Consider the following 14,678-nt stretch of genomic DNA (forward strand, 5'->3'; position numbering starts at 1 on the left):
CGCATTTATAAAATTCCAGGGGTGATAGATATAGGAATTTAAATCCGGGTAATCCGAGTGGGAGTTGAACGTCTTATCTACCAGGCCAGCGAGGCTCAAACTCGAGAGGCATCCCGACAGTTGCATTATCTACTGCGTAACTTCGGAGCAGGCTGTATAATCCTGGGCTGTTCTTACCTCGCGATTATTCAGCACGATCGTCTGAATGCAGCCGACGAAGCTGGCCGTAGTTTTCATCTTCGGCGAATACATGTCGGACGAAGGCGCGCCGCCCAGATAGAGGTTCAACGGTAAGGATAATTGCGTGAACGCTCCGGGCGCCAGGATTTCCTGGGCAGGGCCGTCCTCGACTTCCAGAGACGCCAAACGACCTGTCCTAGAGACCCGAACTTCGACCCATTCGCCGAGACGAACCGGATTCTCGCTTCTGAAATGATAATGCAAATAGCACAAACCCTCAGGAATGCAACAATCGTCGATCTCCGAAGGACCCACCGGCTATTCTCTGGCATTCTGCGAAAATTTCCATGGGAAAGTTCGCTAATCGCCAGATACGGCTCCCCGTGAGAGTGAGGAAAAGAGGAAGAGAGAGACTGAGAAACAGAGAGTCACGAACGAAGTCGCGAACGAAGAGTTCTTCCGCGGGGAAATCGGGTTTTAGGTTAGCTCTAATTGGCTCTTCTCTCTCCCGATCACGATTTCTTATATCTCCTTTTGTTCGTGCCTCGACAACCACACTCGAAATGAGTTCTAACAACGTATCGCGACGATCGTCGATAGTCAATCCAGACTTGGGAAAGAAGCGTGGGGAAACGTCGACGATTTTCCGATCTTCCGGCGCGAATTTTCTCGCGAACGCGACGAATTTCGTCTCGCATTCTCTCGACTTGCTCCCTCACGAAAGGAATCACCCTTTACCCTCCTCTCTCCTTCATTCCCAGTCGCACCGGTCGCCATTTCGGATGCAGCCTGTACTTCACCCTTAATCTTTCCTTATCTCCACCGTGCGTCGCGACAATTCCGAATAAGAAATTGAAGTTTAGTGAAGGAGACTGTTATGACCTCTTCCGCGCCGACGAAGCGCGACGTAAGACCATGCCGGAGAGCGTCCGAAATTGCAAAAGGCGGCAAAGAGAGATTACTCTCTTCCCTCTTCTTTTTTCTCTCTCTCTCTCTCTCTCTCTCTCTCTCTCTCTCTCACCCCCTCTAAATTTCTAAAATCCAATTTTCCGGGAAATGAAGTCTCGCGCGAGAACAAATTTATCTCGTATTTCCTACTGATTTTTTTTCATGAACAATCACCCTCGTGCGCTCGCGATTGTATTTCAATTCCGCGGGATATACTCCACGCGTACATCCACATGTGTTTTTACATGATAAAACTCCTCCTCTCCCCTCCTCCCCCACCTCCTACTGCCCTTTCCTCGCCGAATCTCGCAGCGGTAGAAATTTTCTTTCGCGCCCTGGAGCGATTGTATCTCCACGTCGAAATGAGGCGCAGTCGCGGCCGCGTCGGAAAAGCCGCGAAAAAGAGGCTCGCGCTTTCGGATAATTGAAACGGCACCTTCCGTTCCGTGTCGCGCGCGCGAAGCAATTAACGCGGCTGGTTCTCGTCGCGTCTACAATTATAATCGACGTTAACTCGATATCGACGGACGCTCCATCGAGTTGATTTCGTCAACGACGCCCGGGAGACCGCGCCAGAACTAGTCGGGTCCGTTTGTCTGTCCGTCAGCCAGTCAGTCCGCCCCAGCACGGAATTTTCCTCCCGATCTCTCGGATCGGGAAAACGAAAATTCCCGCACGTTCAGCGCGGCGCGAGAACTTTACGCGCCCGCATACTCAGATCATTCAATTTGAATTTTCCGAGGAAAGTCCGCGCGGAGGAGCAGTCTCGTAGACAATGGATTCGCGGCCGCGGCGAGGAACACACTACCTTCTCGAGAGCGATTCGACAGAAGAAATTCTCGCATAATTAATGTCGAATGAAGAGAAAGGAACGAATGAAGAGAAAAGGACGGGCAAGCGACAGGCAAGTAGATAGGCAGGTAGCCGGAAAGTGAGGGACAAGGAGAGGAACCGGTGGGATTGCAGGCGGGAAGTAAATTGCTAATTAATAAAGAAGCGAGATGGTCGGAAATTTTCATATTGGACTTTCCGCTTGGCGCTATTACGATAAAAGATATGGGACGCTTGGAAGACTTCGAGACTGGCTTGTTAACTGCTTTTTTTCACTTTCCTCTCTCTCCCTAGACACGGGTTAAATGTCCCTGTTTAATGGCGCGCGTAATAATGCGCGTTTTTACGTCGGAAAGGAGTTTCGCGGCGGTCACTTTTTATTTAGCGGGAAGGCTGGAGCAGAATGGTGTATTTTTACGTCAGATTAATCGTCGGGTCGACTAAATTTATAAACGGCTTTTGAATGTTATTGAGCGAATAATCGCTTCACAAACAATGATCTGATATATATTGTATTAAAAACATCTCGTCTGTATGTGCCGGTCATGTGTAAAAATAACAACATAACATAAGGGAAAAGTTACACACGATACTTGTATAAAGCGTTAAATCGCGGCAATACATTTAACACGGAATATTCGCCACACGCGTAAAATTCCCATAATGTTGAAGAATCACAGAAAATAAAAATCGGATTCAAAAATTCGACAAACCAGATAAATGTCCTGAAACCTGAAAATTCGACAAAGGAATCGCGACAGATATTCCGCAATAATAACAATACAATAATGCACATTACGTGTTTGCACGCGGAAGTGCCTACGATATATCTTGTTTGTTTAATAGCGAAAACACGTGCTGCAACGAAATCGACGTGATGTTTGCCCTCCTCCCGGATTATCGATTTGTTTAAAATTTCATTCGATTGTGAAGTAGCAGGCGGGTATTCCAATATTCAGATTTTATTCAACGGAATACGAAGTAGTCAGATATTCAAGTCGTCAGAATGCGAAAATATTTCGCTGTGTCGTTCCAGAAATCCTCCAACACAACTCGATTTAAATAATACGGTCTGGCACGCCACGCGTTAATTATGATATCGCATGATAATCACGGACTGTCTGCAACTCGACGTTAAAACGAAATGTAATCTAAAGATGAGGATTGAAGAAGGGTGAGAAGAAGCTACTTCCCTAAACGATATTTATACGAAACTGTGAAAAATAGAGAGAGACGCGTCGTTCACTTTGCAATATTGTAGACACTTTCGCAAATTACATATATAACCTCCTTTTTCCAACGCTTGTTGACTTTGACGCATAAAACTCTTCCTGATGAAGGATACATCTCAGGAGCATATGAACAAACTTCTCTGCGTCGAGCACTCAGTTATAATTATTACTAAAATATGCGCGACTGTGATCGTATAGCATTCACCCGCTGAATATTTGTAACACCACTTTCATTCCGCAGAGATGGATTTTACGCAACAATAATCATCTCAACCGTCGTTGATTGTCACGAAGGATTACGTGGCGACTCGGGCGAGCAATTGGATCAGCATTAGCGCTCATTAACGTTTCGCTTTTCGCGGAACATCGACGCGAAACAGCCTCGCACCTCGCCAGGAGCACGCGCGCGATATCGATTCACGGCTTCCTCATCCGAGGCAACATCCGACCGGTGTTCACTCGACCGATCTTGCTCAACCACGATCATTTCCTACGTCATCAATTAATAGCATCCGCGGCAATTCAAATCCGATCGGCGCGCGCTGTGACTTTTCGTACCTTGGGATGGGAGGCGTCGCGACGCCACGTGACGCCGCGTCAAATCAACGGGAAAAAAACCCCGGCGACGGACGCGCGAGTTCGTTTAATTAACGCGGATTGTTCGACGGTGCATACGCAAACGACGCAATTAGCGCCTGCTCGTCGGCGCGACGTTTCGTCCCGTCCCGCTTCGCGTCGTGAGAAACGTCTATCGCGAAACGAACTCGAGGGTGGGATTGCGTCACATCTCGAGACACACCGCGTTCTGGTTGCGCGTTCGTAACGGAGAGAAACAGAGACACAGAGAGAGAGAGAGAGAGAGAGAGAGAGAGAGAGAGAGAGAGAGAGAGAGAAACAGAGAGTGAAAGAGAGAGAGAGTCGACGAAGTTCGTCGAGGACCATCGGCTTACCTCAAAGTGGCAGGTCCTGTTCCGAGGTCGAAGGTGAACTGCACGTGGCCCGAGGAGAGATAGAGCGCAATAAAGTCACCGGTGGCGTCGCTGTGATGGCCGTTGTAGAGTATCACGCCGTCCTGCGCGGTCGGTTTTAACGTGACGGACAATTCCAGCCACGACAGCGACGTGTCCGCCAATCCCGGATAACGTAGGTAAGAGGATCCGTTGAAGGATGGAACCTGCGGGAATAAAACAGCGTCCGCGCGCGCGCGCGCGGTCTGAGATTGCATGGAAATGTCGTTACCGTGCAAATGCATTCCCGTTTTTGCCCGCCACCCATTCGCCCTAATCGGCACCCCGTGCTGAGTGCGACGAACGAGCCGAACGTTATTTGTTAATGTCGCACGCGTTGCCTGCCCGGGAGTTAACAGGAACGTCCGGGATGCGCCAACGTTCGTTCCCACTCGATTCGCGGTCACTTTTTGCTCTCCCGACTCTTCACTTTTTCACGAGGACGGACGTCCGGCCGTCGTCGGCTTGGTCGCGAATTTTCAACTTCCGAGAGGCAATGCGCAGAGAGCTCGCAGCGGGGACGAAGTGTATCTTCGCAATTATACACTTCCTTAAATTGTTTGGCTAATCCGTCCAAGTAAAACTCGCTTAATTATCTCGAGAGCATTCTTCGTCCGCGACGCTGCTCTCTCTCTCTCTTCCTCGTTGCTGCATCGCGGACTGATTTGTCGCAAGAAGGTATCGTATAAATAAAGACGCATCGCCGTCCAATTTCACACGTGATCTTAGCGAGATAGAAAGCCGCAATATATACACGTATACATTCAGGCGATGCATTTCTTATCGTTACGAGGTCCTTCCTCCCTCGTCCTCGTCACCCCGTCGCGCCAACGACGCAATAATTCTTCCTCCCGTCGTCGAGCATAAAGCGGAGGAACTCTTGGAACAGCTGTTGTTATTTAATTTACGGCCGGCGCGGGATTTTGTGCTTTTCGTAAATCGAAATGCAAATACGCTGTATGTCACTGTCTCGGATAATCCTTGATATAGCTGCATTCAAGTGCCTTAAGAGCGGTAAGAGGTCGAAGCGGGCTGCTTCCGCCTTAATGAGACTGCCTGGTAATTGTTTGTACGTCAGTTACCTCTCAAGATAAAGCGCAAAACGTAAACGCTCGCAGCGGGATCCTTCGCCGAATTACGGCGTCCCTGACGTTCCGCGGGACTCGAGCGGAAAACATGAGACCGCGCGCGCTTTCTCTTCCGGCCGTGTTTAATTATACATGTATATTCGCGAATGTATCGACGAGAGTTATTGAGTTAATTATAAACATAGTACGACTGAAATACGCTGTCACCGAGAGCGACTGAAATACTTCGAATACTTTGCTCTCGTTCTAACAATAAATAACCGTAAAATTAACGTGATAAAATAGGAAAAATATAAAAAGGAGGAAATGTAAATCGAGAGAGAGAGAGAAAAAAAAGGTTGCTACGTTAGTTTTACGGTTATTTATTGATTGTTGGAACAAGAATATTTCAGAAATGTTCTTTTTTAGAAATGATCTATTGCAAGTGTCGTTTTTTAAAAATATTTTTTCATTTTGACGTACTGTTTGCAGGAATTTTGGGTATGCATTTCCCCGCTTCTGACGTTATCAATCAAGATGATCGCGAAACTTACAGCTTCCGAGTACTCGTCGCGGCGAGTAATGCCATATTGCATTGTGATGCCAGAAGCGAGAAATGATACGCTGAAAATTCTTGTCATTTCCAGATAAAAAGATGTTCTTGCGAAAGAACGCTTCAGATCGCTTAAGCGCATACTTGCAAAATGTTTCGGAAACTATCCTTTCCTCTTGATAGGCGATAGATAGCCGTAAAATGAACGTGGTAGAATTATGAGGGAAGATAAATTAAAGAGGAAAGTTGCATGTCACGTTAATTTTAAGAATATGCATTGACATCCAAGAAAAAAACATAGTTTTCGGAGCATTTTATAAGTATATCAGGCACTCAGAAATGTTCTTTCGTACAAATATCTTTTTATTTGAAAAGGTCACACAAGAGCTTCAAGCATGCGTTTTCTCGCTTCTGATACCATCAATTCGGAGTTCTACAGCTATTACGCAGCAAAAGTCGTTAAGAATGCACTAAACGTATATAAAGGAAGAGAGAGAGAGAGAGAGAAAGCCACAGACAGAACATGTATTATTCTTTCCCGCGATCTTAAATATTGAACTAGAAGGATAATGCAGCAAGCAGCAAGCTTAACACGTCCGCCGGCAGTCACTTAATTATAAATGTCTTCGCAACCGCGATTCATACGAGAAATTTCTTAACGCGCATATTCTCCTCCGAAACAAACGCGAGCTCTCTCAGGAGAAATAAACATGTAACAACTGATAAGTATGCGGATTGTTGCGGAATAATAGACGAAAATTCTCTAACTAACTGAAACTGGCGAAACAACAAGAAACCCATCCTTTTCTACCATTTCTCTTGTTCACTAGTCTCACTGCTTCTTTCATCTTACAGCTAATTAAGAACGCTTCGCGTATTCAAGTGCGACGAGCATGCTTTTCACATACAGACACGCGAAAAGGGCGCGATGTGGCAACATAACGAAGCAGGTTATCTTGCCGACTTCGACACGAATGAAGGAGATTAGGATAACTTACCGCGACTTTGAATCTACCGCGACGTTTTGCGTACAGTAGTCTCGTGGAAATCGACGATGAGAAGGATCATAAACGCGCGCGAGATTGCGCGCGGAGAAGATTGCTCTTCGTCCCATACCTCGGCGTGTCGACTTTGGCGAGCCGCGATCTCGTTCTGAGTTACGACCTGGGTTCCGTAACCACTTATCGACAATTGTCGGATCGGTAGACGTCGTTGCGCAGCTTTTCTATGGTATAAAAAAGCTGCGCAACGATAACGCAACTCCAATAACGAATCGTTAACTCCAAAAACGAGTTACAGAACAAGGCTAGTGGGGCCCTATTCTATATACAGGGTGAGCCATTTTAATCGATGGATTCAAATTGCTCCTAAAATACGCCAGCTACAAAAAAATGGTTAAGACAAGAATTGTAGAGGACAACGGGGGTCATTTTACCGCGCTAATAATTTTGACCTTCAGATCGATTTTCAAGGTCATTCGAAGGTCAAAGTCATTTTTTTAAATTAGAACTCCTATTTTTGACACCGGATTCGAAAAGAGCAGAAAATTTTACGTTAAAAATGATATTTAGATTTTTTTTCTGAGTCCAAGAAGGTCAAATCAAGAACTTGGAAGATGTTAATTCAACTTTTAGCGTTACCCGGAAACAACGACGTGGACGTAGTAAGTTCTGTTTCCTTTAGGGTACTTGATTATCGTGAGTCCCCTTGCCTCTCACATCTGGGGTGCTTGATTATCGTGAGTCCTCTTGCCTCTCACCATAACTGCAATTTATCATAATTACCCACGGAGTAACTGTTCAAAGTTGCCTCCGTTTGCTTCAAGGCACAAGTGTTTGTTTTTACTTTTAAAATTTTATTTATTACGCCTTATTAATAATCATATCAAAGTGAGATTATTGTGCATCAATTTCGGAAATGGAATGACAACGTTTCGCAACTTTTCTTCTATTAGTATTTGTTAGTACCGCGAAACACTTATCATGCATAAAAATCTTTAAAATTAACATTAACAGCTTCTAAGTTGTTTTTAATCATTTTTTATTTGACCTTCTTGGACTCAGAAAAAAAATCTAAATATCATTTTTAACGTAAAATTTTCTGCTCTTTTCGAATCCGGTGTCAAAAATAGGGGTTCTAATTTAAAAAAATGACTTTGACCTTCGAATGACCTTGAAAATCGATCTGAAGGTCAAAATTATTAGGTAAAATGACCCCCGTTGTGCTCTACAATTCTTGTCTTAATCATTTTTTTGTAGCTGGCGTATTTTAGAAACAATTTGGATCCATCGATTAAAATGGCTCACCCTGTATAATCATGCATGTCAACATAGTACACGAAGTGTGGTTAGCGAATGCAAATGTGCACGGAAAAAACAATATGGTTGATCCATACAGAAATCTGGTTGTGCCAACCAGATTCAATAGTAAAATACGGAACAATTATTTATGTGGTTGCTGTGACCAAAGAGCAATGGCTGAGTTATTTATGTTGCAGCAGTGATAATACATGGTTAATACAAACGCGACTCATTACGCGGCAACTACAAATGTATATACACTCAAATGTATATACATACAAATGTTTATACACTCAGATCCAGTTTTCACATGTATACTCTCTAGCTGTGCGCGTAATGAATTGCTTTTGTTTTCTAACATCGCTGCTTTGCAATATAGCATTAATTAATGCACATCGATATTTAGCTTGTCTATGCAAAATGATCCCCTTACTAATTTCTGGTTGCTACAATCAGATCACGCGCAACTTCATTGATGTAGTTGACACACACCAAAGTAAGTCAAATCAACCATACACATAACTATCATACAAAGATATGTAGAATGATGCAGCTATTTGCTTACAACTAAATATTTTCTGTTAGGTGCACCACATCTCTTTTTTCCGTGTGCCAACAAAAGTATCACAAGTTTTGAAACTGAAGACGTTTGACTATAGTATAAAAAAGCTGCGCAACGACGTCTACCGATCCGACAATTGTCGAGAAGTGATTACGGAATAGGGTTCTTAATCTCCTGCTGCGAGCGCTAATAACATAACCTCTCCATTGTGAACCGCAGCGCGAGCGCCGGCGCACTGCGAACTGAGCGAGGCAGGCACGACCATGTCGTGTCGTTGTCGGTGTGGTGGTGTGGCGTAAAATAGAGAGAGTGGGGGCAAGGCCGCGTTCCCGAATCGCCTACGCACGCGTAGCATCGAGGCTTTCCTGGAAAAAGCTCGCTGTGGGATGCAGCGGAATGCAAACACGCCTCTACCTGCACGTGATGTAAACAAAACAAACCTCAGCTGCTCGCGTCAGCGACGCGGTCGGATACGCTTCACACAACTGTTACTTTCTCGGCTTGCAGATGTCACAGTGACGTGAAACAGCAACCGTTGGAAAGCTGAAACTTCCGCGCACCCGATGGACATACAATGGTTCTTCGTACTAGCAAGTGATCCTGATGCTTAGCTCGTAAAAGCCCGTGCGCACTCTTAATCGCATAACCCGAAAGCTATTTCTACCTTCCCCTCGGTAGTTACAAGTGAAACTTTGAATTTAAAGGAAAATCTGCTCGTAAATTGTGAAAATGATCTGTGTAAAACTGGTTTGAGTAAGATTAGATATGTGTATCCGTCCACAGAGACTTTCGTGATCTCGACGTGAGACACAATTGATGATGGAAACTTCGCAATTTTTTTAATTGCATCTGTAAATGTGTTGAATTAATTATAAAATTTATATCATGCAATGATGCAAATTTATGGTTGCATTTGTTTGACACTCAAATTTTCATATTACGTCTAACATGGCATATTGTTTTGAGCAAATTTTGATAATTTCTTTGTATTTCTATTTATCGTTCTATATGATAGATACGATTAAAATCTGAGCAAAATCATAAACGTTGCTGAATTTCGTGATTTAATATACTTAAAGTAGAGTTTACGTACATCAGTCTATAGTGATAGTGTCCATTTAAATCTGAATACGTCAGAATATCTGAATAAGTCAGACGTTTCAAAAGAAAAACTTGTGATACCTTTGTTGGCACATTTGCATTCGCTGACGTAACACCACACTTCGTGTACATGCATGAGTATATTAACAAAACAGTTCTCAAGTTACGAGCGCATTATCCGTCGCAACAATCATCTACTTATTCCTCCTTCGAATTTATTAAATTCCTTCTTTGGTGCTCAAAAAGAGCCTTGCGCCGCACCTTCTGCCGACTCATCGCACCGACGACGGAGCGGTACGCAGAGCGTAGTACCGTGCGAAATTTGAAAAATCGCGAGGCGAGCGAAAGCGAACGATCTCTTTAAAGTCCGGCGCGAAGAGTGACGTAAATTAATTACGACGGGACGACGGCGGATGCTATCCTGACCGGAGAGCTACCGGCTCGTCGAGATCGCGGCGGAATGCGCGCTCCTTGAGAAGAAATTCCCAGCCAACCCCACCTCGACGCCTATGCGCGCTCGTTGGCCTCCTTTCCTCCTACAGCCGCCGCCACCGCGTAAAAGCTACGTCCCGGTGATAAGGAGCTCCCGCGGGAGAGCCGGAGAGAAGTAACCTTGTATTATGCGAAAGACCAGGAACTCGTAAGGTCCCTCGGGGAACACCCTTTCTCACCGCTTACGACATCGTCCTTCTGTCCGGCTTATATGTCGCTCCGTGATGTCCGTCAGCGCGCGGAAAGACCGCTGATGGCTTCACGAATTCTTTACAAGACCGTTCGCACCTATGAGAAACCTAACGACGGATACGACGATGATAAGACGACGCGCCGCGCTTATCGAACGCGCACGTGCCACTCGCCGTCTATTATGAACGGCGTAGGAACTAAAAGTGTTGTTTTCCCGCCGTTATACCGACCGTTTGATCTTTAAAGATAAAACGCCTCGTTGATTTTCGATCGATCTTGTTGTTTTGCCGGGCAGTCTACGCGGCAAATGTTTTTCCTGCGCGCGCTCGCGTGAATTTTCACACATCGTATTACATCATACTCTAACAGTAAATACGATACGCCTGAAACGAGCGTACAGTTGTCGTACGGTACTGCGATCTATTATCTGGCTGCTTTAAAGGCTTGTTGTTCGACATCGAAAGCGATTATGAATGCATTATACGGACGCTGTGAGATCGTGATAATTTTGTAATTCCCTGAGGCGAAAGAGTGTATTTGCATTTAATGCCACTACAGGGATGTAACTGTAATGAGAAATTAGAATTGGTATATATGTTTAAGTCAGAGCGGGCAAGTTTGATTGACATTGATTGTTATGTCTGATCATTGAATCATTTCGCCGGGAGAGTAGGTTTTTTTACGCGAATACGGTTTGAAAATACGGGGCGAAAAACGTGAAAATGACTCACGCAAAGCGAATAACAAATTATTATGGAGCATTGTAAAATGGACAACACGATGAGTCTTACGACAGAAAAGAGAAACATGGTGTCAGCTTGATATCTCTGTGTGGTCGAATAATTTATATCAGTTAGTTATTTTACAATTCCTCTTTTGCACTTTACGGTACTCGTGCAATTTTAAATTTAATAATGATAAATTCGAAAGCCTTTAAAGGCGCCTCGGCGATGTTCCTTCGCTTCGGCATGGAGACCTTTTCGCACGAGTAGCGCGAAGAATATGCATAAAATCACACCTCGCGAACGTCTCCCCAGTAAGAAACGCTACATTTGCGAAAATTTATTTTTCTTCGACGTGTTGAATGTGAAGGCTCGCGTGGAGTAAATCGTGTTGCAAAAACTATCGTTCCAACAAGCCAAATATTTCAGTGTCACGTATCCATCTATCTAGAAGAGAAAAAAAAAACGGCGGGCAGGGGAGGGCAAGCGCAAGGGACGAATTTTGACAAAAATACGGCGCTATAGCGCGCCCTCCCGTTTACGCTTCGCTCTCGATCTACGGAATCCGACAGTGTACATGACAGGGAGTGTACACTCAATTTTACCTTCCACGCTACGACCGATAAGTTCGTCGGATATTTATCGACGCTTCGCCGGAAGGAGCGCGATAGTCCTCCGCGCGTTCGAACGAGCTAATAAAAACGTGTCGCGCGCATTCCTAACGATAAAAGCCCGTCGTCGTTCGGCCTTTTCCTCGACACTTAGCGTTTTTACTTTTATTTCGGCATCCGGGGACGTCTTGCGCGACAAAAATGTATCGCCCTGTCGTAAATTACGACAATATTCCGGCGAGGATACGACATTCGGCTATATCTCTTCCGCTTGCACGTTAATGGAATTAAACTCGGGAACGCTCGAGCGAGGGACCGAAGTTCCAGAACGAGTTTCGAGTTTGAAGTGATACTCGTTAACTCGAGCCCTTTATGGTCGTTTCTCGAAAGCTAGTTTACGTTCTGATTCCGAGATCGGAAACGCGACGAGACCGCCTCGCGCGCGCAAGACACGCACACCCCGCACCCGCCGAGTTTCTTCTCAGTTGCAGTTCTCGCGCCCGCAGAACGCGGGCCGCGGCACAAAGGACGGGTAAGGTCGCATTGCGGCTTTCAATATCGCATAGAGGGATTTCCACATTAACTGTGCATCTCTCACGTTATCCGGCACGAGGGAATAACTATTACATTATAACTATTCACTTTGAGTATCTTTGAAATATGAGATTCTATGTGATAAATATGGACGCCACGTATGACCCGCTCGTAAGGGATGCAATTCTTTAAGTCGAGTGATAAAGTTGCTGTCAGATTTGCGTGATCTGTCTGTCCGGGTGTATAACAAATTACATGGTAAAGAAAAGCGGTCGACTTATCCAGATAGATGTACGTAAATTTGGTGGCAACTTTACTGGTCGATTTTTTAAGGTTGCATATCTTATGCGTGATTCATATGGTATTCATACAATATTTCTCACATAAGACGTCAAAATAAAATACGAAAAAAAAAAATAAAAAAGAAAATGATCAAAATTTGCTCGAAACAATACATGTCGAATGTAATCTCAGCGCTTTTAGCAAATTTGTTGCTGCAACCATACAACAAAAAATTTACGTTATTATAAGATGTAAATGTAATGATTAATTCAATACACACAGTACATTTGTCTCATAAATGTAACGAGAAAAATTCCAGAGCTTCCATCATCGATTGTTTCACGTCGTGATAATTATGAAAGTCTACCCGTCAGATGATTCCGCCAGAAAGATAACAACAATTAGAACAACTGAAATTCCCTCCACCAAATCTTCCGGTAGAAATGCGTGAACGCTCAGACAACATGTAAAAAATCTACAATCGGAATGAACTTTAACCGCATAAGTCATTAACGTGTCATCTCTTTCGCATGCCCTTAGAGAGGCTCGACTCTAGAGCAAGAATAAGTGCTCTCGTTTATTTATTCGTGCTCGTAAGATATTCGAGATGATAACAGTCGCTCATTCTGTACGCGAGATTTGCAGAGATACTCAAAATTATAATAGTTACTCACTCTGTGTATAAGATTTACGAGTAGGAACGATAATGGGATTGGTGTTTGTAAACGGGCGAGATTCTCTACTGATCCGTCAAATTCGACGGTGCTTGCTGGGTTAATGAAGAAGCAAAATTTTCAATCGGTCTCTGCACAACACAGCCAGAGCTATCAAAGACACCGGACGCGCCCCCGGACCGCGATATATATATATCTTCGAACACGAACACGTACACAAACACGTCCGAGCGCAATTTTCAATTTGCAAATATCGTCGCGTCCATAACGCTGGAAACGTTCCAACTGGCGGATCAGCCAGAGCATAACTGCCAATGCTACCGAAAAGCAAAGTACCGACGTCGCGCTGAGCCGTCACTGATGCATGCGAGAACGCATCTTTATAGCCCGGCACTCGCTGTCATTTTGAGTCGCGCCGGAAGTAATATCGGTTGAATGCCGATACCAATTTCACCGCGTCGGTCCGCATCTCGTTCTCTCCTCTTTCCTCTCTCCTGTCCCGAGCCCCTTCTCTCCGCTCACCCCTTGTCATAATCGATATCGTATAACTGTGCATAATCCACGGGGTAACTGTACGCGCGCGCACACATACACATACACACGCATGCATACGGAGGAAACCGCATACGGTGACTTCCGGCGAAAGCGGCTCGCTCCATTAAAGTCGGGTCTGTCGATGCGCAAATCGTATGAGAATCTCGAAACGCGAGGGCCGATTTGAAAAAGTACTCGCGCGAGCGCGCACACACGTGAGCGCGAATTACGCCTGTCTACGCGTTTAAGCCGCCTCGTTAGCGGCGCGGGTGTTAATTACTCGTAGCTGGCCGCGCTTATTGCGCGGATAAACGCGTCATTTACGAGGCGGTCGACGACACGATCGATTCTCGTACACCGTGTCGCATTTCGCGACAATGAGTCCGCGGTATCGGCGACGGTAGCAGCAGCGGCGCCGGCGGAATAATGCATATTCAGCGGCCGTTTTTAATATCGAGTCGATGTAGAATCTCGCTACCGGTGGTATTGTGCGCGCTGTGGTAATGACACACACCGAAAATCCTGAATTAATTATAACAGTGTGCAAGTGTTGATACGTACACGCTGTTTATCCCAACATGCGCGCGTCGCGGGTAACGAATAATACTCGCAGTTGGTATTGCCGCGTGTAAGCTCCCTGAGAAAAAATCGTGTGAAATATATGTATAAATAAACAAGTAAAAATTCCGCGATTTGTAATGTTACGAATTGAATGCGAGCAACTTTATACTCTCCGCCGAACTGGAAAAGGATTACGGATATGAAGCATCAATATGTGGACACCTGACTCTGGACATTCTTATTGCTTTGGTCTCTAAATACGAATATGTAAACTTTCAACACGGAATATATTTAC

The 14,678-nt window shown here is 44.9% G+C and overlaps 1 protein-coding gene across 5 annotated transcripts in view; it reads right to left on the minus strand.

The window, feature by feature from the left end:
- LOC116846017 (pikachurin) overlaps window positions 1-14,678 on the minus strand; it is a 125,407-nt gene that overhangs the window by 9,326 nt on the left and 101,403 nt on the right. For all 5 annotated transcript variants that reach the window (XM_032819335.1, XM_032819327.1, XM_032819317.1 and 2 more), the window contains 2 exons: window positions 4,142-4,365; window positions 178-427 (listed from right to left, as the gene is read on the minus strand). In XM_032819335.1, the coding sequence (XP_032675226.1) occupies window positions 178-427; window positions 4,142-4,365 (474 nt within the window). The remainder of the gene's footprint in view (window positions 1-177; window positions 428-4,141; window positions 4,366-14,678) is intronic.

Source organism: Odontomachus brunneus, unplaced genomic scaffold, assembly GCF_010583005.1.
Source record: "Odontomachus brunneus isolate Ranch 3 - 2012 unplaced genomic scaffold, Obru_v1 Obru_scaffold_004, whole genome shotgun sequence".
Classification (NCBI taxonomy): domain Eukaryota; kingdom Metazoa; phylum Arthropoda; class Insecta; order Hymenoptera; family Formicidae; genus Odontomachus; species Odontomachus brunneus.